Source organism: Notamacropus eugenii, chromosome 4 (genome assembly GCF_028372415.1).
Source record: "Notamacropus eugenii isolate mMacEug1 chromosome 4, mMacEug1.pri_v2, whole genome shotgun sequence".
Classification (NCBI taxonomy): Eukaryota; Metazoa; Chordata; class Mammalia; order Diprotodontia; family Macropodidae; genus Notamacropus; species Notamacropus eugenii.
This window is the reverse complement of record NC_092875.1, coordinates 60184062-60197287: the sequence shown is the minus strand read 5'-3', so window position 1 is coordinate 60197287 and position 13226 is coordinate 60184062. Positions and strand designations below refer to the sequence as shown.

General features: G+C 44.2%; 1 protein-coding gene across 2 annotated transcripts in view; it reads left to right on the top strand.

The window, feature by feature from the left end:
• The window catches only part of CPAMD8 (C3 and PZP like alpha-2-macroglobulin domain containing 8), a 150925-nt gene that overhangs the window by 122343 nt on the left and 15356 nt on the right, over nt 1-13226 (top strand). For both annotated transcript variants that reach the window (XM_072601274.1, XM_072601272.1), the window contains exons 35-37: nt 2595-2827; nt 7149-7236; nt 12964-13038. In XM_072601274.1, the coding sequence (XP_072457375.1) occupies nt 2595-2827; nt 7149-7236; nt 12964-13038 (396 nt within the window). The remainder of the gene's footprint in view (nt 1-2594; nt 2828-7148; nt 7237-12963; nt 13039-13226) is intronic.

Here is a 13226-nt window from a genome sequence, read left to right as displayed (position 1 = left end):
AAAAACTAATAATAAATAAAATAAAATCTGAATAAAAACCTAATAATTAGGATTATCTCCCAAAAGGACTAGGCTTCCTGGGAGATAGTAAGTTCTCCCTCACTGGAGTTCTTCAAGTTGAGAATGGGTGGATGGATGGATGGATAGATGAATGACCACTTGCTGAGGAACTCATAAATGGGATTCTTGATAAGATTGACTCTTCCCATATATTCTGTAACTCTAGAAAATGTTGAATTGAAGTGTCCATGGTCATGGACAACCCACTCCATTCACCGTCAGAAAGTGGCCATTTATTTGTCTGCTGATGAGCCCCTCAAGTCTTTCTAACTGAAGCTCCTAGTCACCTGCACATTGGGTAAAAACAGAACTTCATTGACCTTGAATTGGCATCATCCTAGTGGGAGTTGAAGCCCAAGTAGTCTTAGGAGTAATCACTTCACCTGTAGTTCTGTTTCCTCATCTGTCCAGACCGGTCTTTCCATTTCAGGAACATGCCTTGTACTCCCCTGTCTCTGTTTATGCTCCTACCATGCCAGCAAGCCTAGAATTCTTTCTTCCCATCTTCTCTCAGTCTCTGCAAATCATGCCAAGATCAAGGGTCGCCTTCTTCCATGAAATTCTCTCTAATGGTAACATCAGTTATAGCTTAAATTAATATAACACTTGAAAGTTTGCAAAGCACTTTCCTCATAACAACGCTGTAGGAAAGAGAATATGTATGTTATTACTTACTACCTGATTTGTAAAATGAGGTAAAAGGATGTACCCAAGATCTCACAGCTACTAAGTATCCCAAGGTTGAAAACCTGGTCTCTCCCAGCTCTGAGTTCAGCAGTTTTTCTACACTACCATGTAGAGAGCCAGACTGGACTCTCCTGACTTTCTAGACTTCAAAATCCTGTCCCCATAAAGGGTACCTTCAATGCAACCCAAGGTCCCATTGGACTCTCTTTTGCATGTTACCTTCCCCAATTACAATATAAGCTCCTGGAGAGCAGACTGTCTGCCTTTTTGCTTGTATTTGTACCTCTGGTGCTTAGCACAGGGCCAGGCACACAGTAACTGTTTAACAAATACTGTTTCTTCCCACATACATACCTACAAAGTTCAGGGACCCAGACTTTCCTTTCCCTGGGGGTAGCCCTGCTTTCAAAGATAAACACAGCAGATAGAGAAAAAGTAAAAGGGTTTGAGAATTTCCACTCTTTCCTAGAACATTTCCTAGAATATGTCCTAAATGTGTGTCCTAGAACACGGGACAGAAATGAAGATGAACTTCTATGTTATACGTATAATATATGTTATATAAAAAAAATAAGAAGTCACAGTTGGTTTCAAAGGTCAACTTCACAAGTCTAAGGTGGGAAACATGGTTCATGGTTTATCTGACAAAAGCTCTTGATTGCTTGAGCTGAAGTTTTCTGAGTAACAACTTCAAGCTCAGTGTGAATCAGCAGCCAAAACCGTGAGCCCTTGGGTTGCATTGAGGAAGGGGCAGGCTGTAGGAGGAGACAGTCCTCCTCCACTCAGGTCAGCACCTTTTTTAGGGAAAATTCATTGAAGGAACTGAAGATGTTTACCCTGAAAAAGAGGATTACTGACCTTAGGCATTTGAAATGGGAGGAAGAATGTATTACCTGTTCTACATGACCCTAGAAAACTGAGCTAGCACCCCTAGATGAAAGTATGAAGGGGTTCAATTTAAGGAGAAACTTTCAAATCATTAGAGCTGTCCAAAGAGAGAGTATACAACCTCAGGAAGCAATGGGTGGGATCTCCTTAGGGATCTTCCAATCCTGGTTCAGACTCCTATTAACTGTGGGATCTTGGATAAATCACTTTACCTCTATGAATTTCAGTTTCCTCGTTTTATAAATGACGGTAATAATACTTGCTCTTTCCCAGGGTTGTGATGAGGAAAGTACTTTGTAAACTTGAAAACATTATATTCATATAAGCTATTGATACAGTTATCACTAGTGGGAGAGAATGTCATGAAAGAAGGTAAGCTTTGATCTTGGCCTTAAAAGATGGGCAGGATTTGCCGAGATTAAAAAAAAAAAAATAGAAGAAGAAATCCTCAGCTTGCTGGAATGGCAGAGACAGGGATGGGAGAGTACAAGAATCTTCCAGAAATGATGTGCCCAGTCTGGCTGAAGTGGTGTTCTATAGAAGAGTAGTAGGAGACTGTGATGGAAAAATAGGCTGGGAGCCTCTGCCTCCCTCCCCCAACACTCATTCAACTGAAGGAGCTCAGGCTGCTTACCTAGAGAAGACTTCCTCTGTGGACAAGAAGCTGGATTTGTTTTTAAATGACTCCAGAGCAAAAGACTAAAACCAAGGGAAGTTGTTTGGAGGCAGAAATTAGAACTGTCCAAAAATGGAACAGGCTTCATTAGTGAATCACAGGAGATTTTCCAGCAGAGATTGGATAAGTTCTTGTCAAAGAGGCACCACAGAGAATTCATTCCTTAGGTAGGAGTTCTGAGATGCCATGTGTCCATGACTCTGGGGTCACATTAAATGCAGGCTACCCCGACTCCACACAGAGCTCTTGATGGCTAAATGATATATTTTCTTTGCTGGTACAGATTGATGTTACCTATAATGTGCCTGACCCAGTTGCTAAGCCAGCTTTCCAGCTCTTTGTGAACCTCAAGGAACCCAAAACTGAGAGGCACCGCTTTCAGCCCCCACTTGGATTGGCCTCTCCAGCAAAGAAGCTGGAAGGCCCTCAAAGGGATTTATCCCTTGTAGATGATGATGACCCAGCATCTGATCAAGACCACCAAGAGTACAAAGTGATCCTGGAAATATGCACCAGGTAAGGAGCTCCCCAGGGCTGGAAGTGAGGGATCATCAGAAAACCTGGAAGAAATCAGACAGATATAGAATCAGCAATGCTCCAAATTAGGCAGTGCTAAGGCACCAGCCAAATGAGAAGGATTCTGATTTTCACAAATTTATTACCAAGCAGGAATCTTTTAACTAATAGACACAAACTTTCATTTATTCATTGTTCATGCACTTCTGTCTACAAGTTATAATGACCAGCATTGAGCATGCTCACTTTTGAGAAGTTGGGTCAAAGGAGGAAACAAACATTGGTGGCAAAGCAAGGGTAATGAAAACTTGGATGGGAGTCTAATGGAAAAGCAAGCGGGGGGGATACACTCAGAGCAGGGGTGGGGAACCTGGGACCTCGAGGCCACGTGTACCTTTCTAGGTCCTCAGGTGCGGCCTCTTGACTGAGTCCAAGTTTTATAGAACAAATCCTTTTATTAAGGGGATTTGTTCTATGTAGTTTGGATTCAGTCAAATCTTATTATCACTTCACTTTTTTTTTACTTCATCTCCCTATTAACCACTTGTGTTCTGTCCTAACTATTCCTGTCCATGAAAGGACCTTTGAACATAGAGTGTTAGAACTGAAGAAAATTAAGAATTTGTCTATTCCTACAAATTTATTTTATAGAGAAAGAATCTGAGAGTGAAAAAAGTTAAGCATCTTGTACAAAAGTAGGGGCTAGAACCCAGAAATCTTGACTCCATCCAGAGTTCTTTCTGGCACACCATTAACTTGAAAATGGTTCATTTGGCAGAACAGGCTGAAAAGAGACGCTAACAAATTCATCCATTCATTTATTAATTCAATCAGGAAAAACATATGCGCATATCATATCTATCTTCTCTCTGTTGTTTTATTGATTAGCTGTGTGATCTTGGGTAAGTCAGTTCTCTTCTCTGTGCTTAAGGTTCCTTGCAGCTTTGAGATCTTATGTTCTATGTTCAAAGTTCTGACATTCTGTCATCTATCATCCAAAGTCCTTTACAGCTCCAAAATTCTGTCTGTCTTCCAAGATCCCTCCCAGCTCTGACACTTTATATTCTTAAGGGCCCTCCCAGCTTTGACACTGTCTTTTCTAAGGGCCCTGACATTCCATATTCTACGTTCTGAAGTCCTTTCTAGATCTAACAGACTATTCAAGGAGTTAGAGACAAATACAGTTTGAAATAGAAGAAAAAGTGTGTTCAATTAAAGAAAATATATGGCTTCCTTTGCCCTTTTTCCCCGCCTTCTTCTCACAAGCCATCAATCTGCCTGAGCCGGGCTTCGTCTCAAACCTCTGTCTTCACTCTGGCAATTCCCATGGCAGAAGTTATGGAAATAACTGTGGAAAGCCTTCATTGCTGCAAGGCAGCCACCTGGGTTATAGGCCTCTTCAAGGAAGGCAGCAGTGCCCCAGAGACCTCAGCCTCAGCGCTGAGAGAGTCAGGCTACCCCCAGCCCAGCTCCCTGGGCCTTTTCAAAAGCATTTGGTGACTGCTGTTACTCTAAATCACTCCTCTAGCTACAAGAACCTTGGAATACAAGCTACGCTTACCAATGGCTCCCTGAACCTTTTACTCCTCTGAAAAATGAAGGAGTTGATTCCCTTTCCTGTACTGATGCTGGGATCACGTGGGTGGGTACACATAGAGCCAGCTACTTGGAGACTGAAAGGTGCCAATGGGCAGAGCCAGTCTTGAGGGCCAGTCAGACTGTTCAAGAGCTCTTGGAGAGAACAAGTTTCAGATCCTGCCAGTTGCCAGAGAGAAGAACAGCCTGAGTCAGTGACAGGAGTGACGTTTTCCAGGCCTCTTCATGGATTCTGTCCTGAAACTGCTTATTCTTTCCATTCTCCCCTGTGTACCTAATTACCTTACACCTTCATTTATAGGCAACAGGGGAAAGAGCTTGTCAGCACTTTAAAGATTCAGTATCATCCTCGTAGACTCAACGTTACAGCCAAAAAGAACCTTAGGACAGATCAGCAGTCTTCTAAGGGACCTGAAAACATAGAACATAAAATGTCAAAACTGGAAGGACCCCTATAAAAAGGAATGTCGAGGCCAGAAAGGAACTTAGAATCTAGAATGCCAAAGCTGCGGGGATACTTAGGATACAGTGCCCAGAGTGTTGGAACTGGAAGAGAACTAGCCTCTACCAAAATACAGGCTCCTTAAGAACAGACTGTTTTGGTCTTTACTCCATTTACTCCAATGAGCAACACAGTGCTTAACCCATAGGAGGCATTAAGTGTTTGTTGGATTAAATATACTCTAATCCCTTCATTTTTCAATTTCCTCCCAGGGAGGAAAACCAATTTTTCCAAAGTCCCACAGCCTTATTAGTAGAAGAGCTGGAACTTTGAATGAGGTCTCCTGACTCCTACTTCAGAGTTCTCTCCACCACACCATGCTAACTAACTGCTCGGAGCTTAAGTTAAGCCCCAAATTATCTCTAATAAGAGACAATCTCCTCCCCTCATTTTTCATGCCATTCTTATGGAGAAGACTAGGAGATGTGGACTAGACAATAGTATAATTATATAGATTTGGAATTGGTTGAATCACTCAATTTCAAGAGTAGTCAATAATTTGATGTCAACTTTGAAGAGTGGTCTGCAGTGGAGGACCTCAAGGATCTCTGCTTGTCCTGTTCCATTTCACATTTTTTATCAATGACCAGGATAATGGCGTAGTAGACATGATTATCAAAATAGCGAATGACATCAGGCTAGAATGGACAGCGAATACACCAGATGACAGACTCATAATGCAGACGACACAATGCGTAAAGATCTCTTCAGGCCAGAACACTGAGCTGAATCTACTAAGATGAAACTCAGTTCAGATAAATATAAAGTATTATACTTAGACTAAAAAAAAAACTGACTTCACAAAGCATTAGTTACATGGTTAAATCAAATTGTTTTCATGAAAAAGATCTGGAGGTTGTAGTGGACTGCAAGTCCAATGTGTCAGTAATGTGATAAAATGACCAGAAACACTAATGTGATCTTAGTTTACACTGAGGGAGTCAAACCTTTGAGGAATAAAAATGTGGTGGTCTTTCTGTGCTCTGCCATGCTCAGACCTCATCTGGAGTACTGTGTTCAGGTCTGGGTGCCACAGTTTAGAAAGGATATTGATAAGCTGGAGAATTAGGGTCACCAGGATGTGGAAAGGCCTTGAGCCCATGTCATATGAGGATTAATTAAAGAGACCAGAGAGGTTTAGCCTAGAAAAGAGAATATCTGGTGGGGAGGAGACATTTGAAGGGACCATGTGGAAGACAGATTAGATTTATTCTTTTTGATCCGCAAAGGGAAGAAACAGGACCCACAGCCAGAAGTCGAAAAGAAGCAGAATTAGATTTTATGTCAGGACTAACTCCCTAACAATTGGAACTGTCCAAAAATAAAAAGGAGTTGCCTGAAGAGACAGATCCAACAAGATATTTGCTTTAAAAAGAATATTTAGCACAGAACCTGGCACATAGTAGCCATTATATAGATGCTCATTCCCACGCCTTCCCTTCCCTCAGTACTTTGGCCTTCACTGGAGTTTTTCAGGCAGAAGCTAGATGACCACTCATTGGATATGTTGAAATGTGGATTGTTTTTGAGGTATGGACCAGACTAGATGACTACTAGGGTAGCTTCCAAGTCTAAAAATTCTGAGATTCTGGGACTTCCAAGTCTGTACAATATACCCAATCTCTCCCTCTTTCCCCCTCCTGGGATATCTCCCAATAGTTCCCTAATAAAGAGTTTTCCTTCTTTTTCTGTCCTCTACCTGGTTTGGATTTCAGTTTGGGAATTGATGACAGAGAAATGGATACTTTGAGCAAATCTCTAACCTCAGGAGCTGTTGGCCTATCTTTGGATCACTGGGCCTGAATCACAGCCCAAATTTCCATAATCTTGAGAACCTGACTTCCTTCACTTTTTTTTTCTAGTTTTATTTAAGTTTTGTGTTTTTTATGCATTTTTGTTGTTCACTATATCTAACTCTTCTTGACCCCATGGACCATACTGTGGATTAAGGATTAAGGCAAACCGAGGTGAAGTAACTTGCCTAAGGTCATACAGCTAGTAAGTATCTGAGGTCAGATTTGAACTCAGGTCTTCTGACTCCTGGCCCAGCACTCTATCCACTAAGTAATATGGCTGCCTTTTTTTTTTTTTTTTACTATGAAAAAAGCTTTAATGGTGTTATCTGTACAGCATTTGATGTCAAAGAACAGGAAACCAACAAGTGCCTAATCGCTGTTTGTGGAGACATTTGATCCTAAATATATTTTTCTTTTTCTTGGGAAGGTGGCTTCATTCTGGATCCTCAAACATGGCTGTTCTGGAGGTCCCTCTCTTCTCAGGTTTCCGAGCTGACCTTGAAAGCCTGGAGCAGGTAAGATGCTGAGCTGGTGCTAAAACACCTCATGGGGCCCTCTGCGTGGGTAAACAAAGGTAAAAGGTACATGGCAAGGTTCCATGGCATTGACAATTAGGGATTTAAAAGAAAACAAAACAGAAAACCTCGGTTGCTGAGAACTATTTATTTTCAAGTAGATTGACAGATATTTTAAATCCAATTAGCACATTTCTATCACAGAGCCCAGTCTGAGTTCATTATTGTGCATGGATTACGGTAATTATATGATATACATTTGGAAACACTAAAGAGCCAATGTGCTCTCCCAGGAGCTGTTTATGGCTTCTTAGGGGTCTGTACCATCTCCAACATCTGGATTGCATTTAAATGGAGGCTCTGTGTCTTGGAATTTTTGCCACCACCACCCCCCCCTTTCTTTCTTTCTGGGTGAATATCCCAGTCATTGTCCTGGCAAGCAGACATGTACAAAGTGCATTGTCCTGCAGAGTAACCCCGAGAAGCCCCCAACAGCTCTGTGCTAGGCTCCCCAGAGTTCTGCTTGGGGTGACCTTCTACTATGGATGAAATAAAGGTATTGGTGCTTTAGTCAACAAGGGTTTACTGAACACGTGTTCTGTACATGATGCTAGGCAGGGCATAGGGAGGAAAAGGAGGAAAGAAATGAGTACCTACTATGTGCTAGGCCCTGTGCTAAGAAACTCAACATTCTCATTTGATCCTCATGAAAACCCTGGGAGTTAGGTGGTGTTATTATCCTCATTTTACAGCTGAGGAAACTGAGGTAGACAGAAGTTCAGTGACTTTGCCAGGGCTGCACAGCTAGTAAGTATCTGAGACTGAATTTGAATACAGTTCTCCCTGAGTCCGGACCCAGGTCTCTGTCCACTGCCACCTACCTATATCCAAAACATCCTAAAGGGATGTCTTTTAGGAATGCAGAGTTTTGTTGGGAATACAAAATAAGCAAAAAGATTAAAATGACAAGTACTGGCTGAGGAGAACAGACAGGCCTAGAGGGATTCCTGGGGCCTGGAGAAGGCAGAACTTAGGAACATATGAATTCCCAGTCAAGGCACAGCTATAAAAGCTGCTGCCTCACAGTCTTCTTTCACCATCATTAATGAGCGAGCATGAATTTTACCTCCCCCAGGAACCAGGCAGGGCTGAGGTCACTGTCCTTGTGATTTGGGGGCCCCACAAGGAGATTGGCCTTTCCTCAGGGCCTTCTCTGAGCCTTGGAGAATGTCTAAAATTCATGTACAGAGAGAGAAGGGGGGATCATTTCAAAGGGGGAAATGGGGTACATTAAGGCAGGAAGAAATGATCATGGGTTGCTCAGGGAATAGGAAGTTCATCAGTTTTGCTATGAAATGGAGGATTTGTGGAGGAGATGGCTAGAAAGGCAGGATGTGGAGATTCTACAGGGTTTTGAGTGCCATGCTAAGTGATTTGGTTTTGAACCTGTAAGCGGTGGGTACAAATGAATGAATGAAGCCAAAGGCAACCCCTAAACCAAGTAGAGAGAGTAAAGGAAATGTTGGATGGTCTGAGGAGGGATGTTACTGCTGACTGGGTAGAAGCTCGGCCAGCTTTTTAGAGAGGGGCCATAGGAGCTGGGCCTTAACGGATGGATAGGAACTGAATAGCAAGAAGGACATCGCAGGCATAGGAAACAACGTGGCAGAGGGACAGAGATGCCACATCGCAGAGGCCAGCTGCTCCAGCCTCCTGCAGGGACCTTCCTCTGCAGCCTCTGCCCAAAGATGCCAGGACTGGGCTGGAGAGCTCAATGTCTTATGCCAAGGCAGCCCAGCCCAGCCCAACCTATTGTATTGTTGCACAGTGCTCCTCATTCAATGGTCTTTATAGTAAGCTAAAATTTGTCACCCAGTGATTTGCCCCCATCACTCCCTGTGCCTCCCTCTGGAGCAAGCCCATGTCTTGTCCTTCTTCTATACAACAGACCTTCCAAAACTTGAAGACAGCTGACATTTATCTCCCCAAGGTCGTTCTTCTTGAGATCCTTCTCTTCTGATATGATTTCCAGGCTCTTCACCACACTGATCACCATCCTCTGGAGACATCCTATCTTCTTCTCCCATGTCAGAGGCGGCTCTCCCAAGAGTGGCATAGGCTGTAGAGACCCCACCCTCCATGGATCCCCAAGATTGGAACTTTTTTTACCAAAAGGGAGGAAGCTGGCTGCTCAAGATCTAAAATCATCAGAGCTCTTCCAGCATGATGAATCCTACACGCCTTGGCAGAGCTTAAGGGCTTGGACCTCACAGTATTAGCTTTGAGGCTGCAGCTCCATCTGAGGTCATACCCTAGCCAAGGGCCCCCTTCTCTGAAGCCCCCTCTGCTTCCAGCCAGGCTTGTTGTTAGGTTTGGCCAGTCATGGTCCTGCCTTTTGTGCCAGGGTCCTCCATTACTGCCACGTATTAGTTCACTTGGTCTCAGCTTCTACTTTTCCCTCATTTTCTTTCTTTCTTCTGGGCATTCTCTCTCTCTCTCTCTCTCTCTCTCTCTCTCTCTCTCTCTCTCTCTCTCCTGTTTCTCCCTTCCTCTCCCTTTCCCACTCCCTCTCTCCCTTCTTCTCCCTTTCCCACTCCCTCTCTCTCTTCCTCCCCTCCCCCCTCTTCTTCTCCCTCTCCCCCACCCTTTTTCACTGTCCTTGTCCCTGCCTTTTTCTTTTTGTTTGTCTCTCCCCCTGTCTCTACATCTTGTGTCTCTGTCACCAGGTAGAATTTGGACAGGGGGCTTTCTCCTCATCTGGAGAGCCTTGGTGTTTTAATGAATCTTCTGTGCCCTGGCTCACCACAAAGCCTCCAGATGTGACCATGTACTGAAAACACTGAACGTCCCTCAAGAACATGGTACTTCAGCTGACCAAAGTCCCTCCCAGGGGTTTCAGCCTTCCAGCTTATCAGAGAAAGAGGATGTGCTGAGAAATGACCTCTCCCTGCAGGGTCCCCAATCACAAGGACAGTTACCCCATCCTGCCTGGTTCTGAGGGAGGTAAAATTCATGCTTGCTCCTTAGTGATGGTGAAAGGACATGTGGCAGCAGCTTTTATAGCTGTGTCTCGCCTGGGAATTCTTGAGATCATAATGTGGGAAAGACAGGCTTGGCTGCATTATGGTCACATTCATTCTGCATCATGGAAGTACCTGGTTCTCTCTAGGCTCCATGTGGGTCTGGTTCATTGCCCTGACATTTATAAGGAAATGGCTCCATTCCTAGGAATTACAGGGACTGTGTGAGGCTCCTCCCTCATCTTTTATGGGCACTCCGGGTCAGCTAGGGACAGGATGTTTGCTGGCATTAAGTACAGTACATGGGAAGCAGCCATCAGGAGGCTGTGGTCACCTTGTTGGAAACAGTAATGCATAGCTGTAGGTCACTTCTGTGAATGCTTTGTGGGGGATGTAGCCGACACCCCGAAAGAGGAGTTTCTGCTTCAGGAATCTCTCTGAATGGTCCCTCTTATTTGGGTCAGGAATTCTTTCCAAAATCTATTCCACCCTTTGAGGCCTAACTGCAGCCCAGCTCCTCCATGAGGCCTACCCTGAGTATTCTAGTGAATGGGTCTTACCTTCCTGGGACTTCCAACAATCTACATCTACTAGGATACTGGGACTGTGAATTTTGTCAGTGGGTCCACAGCAGGGCTTAGGAATGCTGATGTCTCCTGGCCTATTGAATCTATGAACCCATGGCCCAAGGCCACCTCCTCCATAGAGCCTTCCTTGATGCTCCCAGTGGCTAACAGCCTTGAGCCTCACACACTTTATGCTTACAACTCTCCAGTTCCTCCATCATGTAATGTGTACTAGAGTTACCTGGCTTTGTGCCTTATGCCCCTACTGGTCTGTGAGTTCTAGGAGGCCAGGGGCTGTCTTACCAAATCTAGCTTCTGATGCCAACTACTTGTATGACCTTGGAGAACATTTACCCTGCCTAGTCTTCAGTTCCCTCACCTGTAGAATGAGGAATTTTAGAGCTAGATGGTCCCTCCTAGCCCTAAAGCCATGCTCCTAGGCTCTACTGTGTATCATTTGGTTATGGGAAGGCTTGAGATAGAAAGAGCATCGTAGTGGCAATAATGTTTGGTGATTAACAGTGAGCATTTCTGTCAGAAATGAGGTAGTACTGGCAGGAGAAAGATTTGTAAAGAATGGGCAGTACAGGGCTGTGTTTTGTTCTATACCCTCTTCAGCCAAGTCCTCTCTGTGGCATACGGAAGGTATATCTGGTTCCCCTGAAATGTGTCCCTCCCCAGAACATACATATCAGTCTAGAGAAGCAAGTGATCACAAAGCTGTGAAAACAAACTCAGTCTAGCAGTGCCCATCTGAACTGTCCTTGCAGCTTCCTGGCCTTGGGTCATCCCTGACTTTCAACCGTAGCATTCAGAAAACATTACAACTGAAGGAACCTTAGATTGTCTGAACCAAAACCCTCCTTTTACAAATGAGAAAAAGTGAGACCCTGCCATGCGAACTGACTTGCCTGCCATTATAGTGATCTCCTATCAGGACTGAGGACTGGACCCATGTTTCTTGACCCCTGATCCTCTCCTCTTGCCATTCTCCTAGGCTGCCAGGTGTCGTGTTTCAGTGTTCATGCTCATGAGTTTTATATCCTCAACTAGATTGTAAGCTGATGATCAGGCCTATTATTCTCTTCTGGAATCCACCAGCCGTAGCTAGGACAAAGTTGGGCACTTGGAGCAGCTCAGTAAGGACTGGTAGAGGAGAGGAAAAAGTGTTTTGGTCTGGTTTTTGCTGATCATTTGCACCGGAGGGGCACCCTTGGAAATCTTCTAGCTCCTCTGGGAGTGAACAAATATGCTAACTCCCTGGCAGGTTTAGTTTCAAATGGAAATTCTGTCTCTGTTATAATAGCAGTAAAGCAAAAATACTAGAAGCCTTGGAAGGAAGTGATCTCTCTGTCTTAGAATTCATTCTAGAGGAGAGAAAAGTCAGGTATAATCTAATGTGCATCCTAGATTTTAAAGAGTTCAGAGGAAGAATCCAATGGCCTACAGTTGTTTAAGGGAAGACAGACCTGGAGGAATGAAAAGCTCTTGAGAATGAAATTCTGATGAGACAAAAAAAGAAGAAAGAGGGGAGCCAGATCTGATGTGGGGAACTCTGGGACCAGCTCAGATACATGAAAGACACAGAGAGATGGACACAAGACGCGAGCAGGGGAGAGGGCAGAGGGTGGACCCCAAAGACCAGCTATTATTGCTGGGTTAAGTCTGTTAGTGAAGACTTCAAGAAACCAAAAGGGCTTTTGTCACTATAAGGGAAACAAAGAGGGACAGAAGCTCTGTCCCTGACTCACATATGATCTGATCTTCTCAGGGTTCTGGTCCTGAGAGAGGCGAGACAGCAGCACCATGAGGAAGAAGGCACCCAGCTCAAGACCCTCATGGCCACTCAGATAAAGCACATGTGCTTGCTGAGCTCTCCTTAGTGACCCTGCCACAGAACCAGAGTAGGGCAAATGTCCCAGTCTTCAAAAAAAGACTTGGTGGATCCTGGGCCCTCCATTCCAGAGGGTTTGTGATTCTAGGAGTCTGCAAATGAGTCCCTCAGGTGGAGATCAGATTATGTTAGGGGCTCAGAAACATGTCCTCTCCCGCACAGCATCCTTATGCTCCAACTTGCTCCCAGAAGAGTATTCAGGAAATGCAAATCAAGCTTAACCTTTTGTGGGTTTTTTTTTTTTCAGTTACTGATGAACAAGCAGATTGGACTCAAAAGATATGAAGTTGAAGGAAGGAAAGTCCTTTTCTATTTTGATGAGGTAATCGATCACCATTCCTTGGTCTGTCTCCACAGAGAGCTCCTCTCTCTTTGCCCACAGCAGCCCCATGACGTAGGGCAGTCCAAGTGATGAAACCAAGGTGCCACAGTCCATCTTGGGAATGGGTTTTGTTTTTCTTGCCTTCTCCTTGAGAGGGGGACGAGGAAAGAAGAGAATTAGGAACTGAA